Below are 1,845 nucleotides of genomic sequence, written 5' to 3' on the forward strand. Positions count from 1 at the left end.
AAAGAAGGAGCAAAGCTAACTACTTAAGTGTGATCGCCAGAAGAGAAAAAATGAGAGTGAGTGTCCGACGGATATCAAAGGACGGACCAGAACCCAGAGGGCTCTTAAGTCTGTAATAATTAATTGAAGCAATAAAAATTTTATGTGATAATATTAAAAGAAAGGTGTGCTTTACAAGTGATACAGGGGGTGATTTGAATTCCATCATTGTTTGTTTAGGATATGTATGAGGTCATTTATGGCTTTATTCGGCAAGGATTATGTAAACAAAATTAATCACGTATAAGCGTCATCAGTACATCTCTGCTAAGCATAGGTGAAATGTATTGATTTCATTAAGTAATATAAAAGAATATTACAACATGTAATAATTTAAATAATTCTTTATATTCTAATAGTTAAAGCTAAAGAAAAATATAAATAATCTTAATTCTTCTGTACTATTAAATAAAATAAATACTCGCCTTAAAGTTCAATTTATGTTATAGATAAAATTGATGCATCGCTGAAAAAACATGGTTGTTCAGGAAAATCAAAAAGAGTAAGAACAATTTTCACTCCTGAACAGCTGGAAAGGCTTGAAATGGAGTTTGAACGTCAACAATATATGGTGGGTCCTGAAAGGTTGTATTTGGCACATACTTTACAGCTGACTGAAGCACAAGTAAGTAATTCACTAATACAAAATACTATGCGCATTATGTCGCTTAATTTATCCAAAAAACAAGAACCGCTATAATCATTTCATTTATGTTACAATAATTCATCAGTCTATAAGTAAATGGCTTAATTTTCTGTAAAATAGGTTAAAGTTTGGTTCCAAAATCGTCGCATCAAGTGGAGAAAACAACATTTAGAGATACAACAACAAAGGTTAGCTAATATACATCAGAGAAATACACACGAAATTGTACAGGAGTGCGAAGATGATGACGATTCAGAAACAGATACAAACAATTGTTCGTTTTACTCTTAATCGTTAGATAGAGGTAATCGTTCTTCTTATACTATATTGTAAATTCATCTACATCTGTGTAAAGTATGAAAAATAATATGTGATCATTAAGTTGCAAGTCCACATGAAAACATTTATTAAAAAGAATGGGTTGAAAAGGTAATTATGCCGCCAAAAGAAATATTTCATTAGTTGGTATATTCATATTTGTGGTTGTCAACTGAATAGAAATACTAGAAATAGTTTTATACCTTCATACAAATTTTGAATTAATCTTTCAAACTTGGAAAGTAACAACGAAAACAGCCTCCCCTTTTGAAATACATTTCAGGTAAAGTGCACGGTATAATTGTCTCCGAAATGTATTATTTGATCCTAAACACTTCTATCATCTTTTATTGTACCTATTGTATAAAATTATGTAAATACTATTTATTTGATGAAAGTTAAAGTTAAATTATTTTATCAAAAGTTATTTAATAAAAGCTTAATCGTGTAGAATTATTGTCTAAAAATTATGTAAAAATTAGATAATAAGAATCTGGTGATTATTATCATTACCAAACACTTTGATTATTATTAATGTTTATGTATTTATGTATTACTTTTCCTAAAAATGTAAATAAATTATTTATTTTGTATATAATACAAACAGACAAAAATATACATATTATGTGTTAAATAAACTAAGTGTTTTGTCTACATTTTAAATTCGATGCAGGCCATTGAAGGTATTGGATTTCTCAAATATGTACTTATTTTTAACTTTAGAAGAGTAAAATTTTAGTATCTAGCGGAACACCAGAATAAGCTACACCAAAATACCTTGAATTATATTAAGCTAAATCTATTGGTTTAAAAAAAAAATTTAACATTTATACTATAAAATA

General features: G+C 27.9%; 1 protein-coding gene across 1 annotated transcript; it reads left to right on the top strand.

Annotated features, from left to right (window-relative positions):
* Positions 1 to 488: 488 nt before the first annotated feature.
* LOC126909616 (homeobox protein not2-like) lies at positions 489 to 1,641 on the top strand (the record flags this gene model as incomplete). The annotated part of the gene is made up of 2 exons (XM_050692053.1): positions 489 to 664; positions 806 to 1,641. Coding segments are annotated over 2 exons (347 nt in total), but the record flags the coding sequence as incomplete, so codon positions are not given.
* Positions 1,642 to 1,845: the final 204 nt, after the last annotated feature.

This window comes from Daktulosphaira vitifoliae, unplaced genomic scaffold, assembly GCF_025091365.1.
Source record: "Daktulosphaira vitifoliae isolate Bord-2020 unplaced genomic scaffold, ASM2509136v1 Scaffold_681, whole genome shotgun sequence".
Taxonomy (NCBI): domain Eukaryota; kingdom Metazoa; phylum Arthropoda; class Insecta; order Hemiptera; family Phylloxeridae; genus Daktulosphaira; species Daktulosphaira vitifoliae.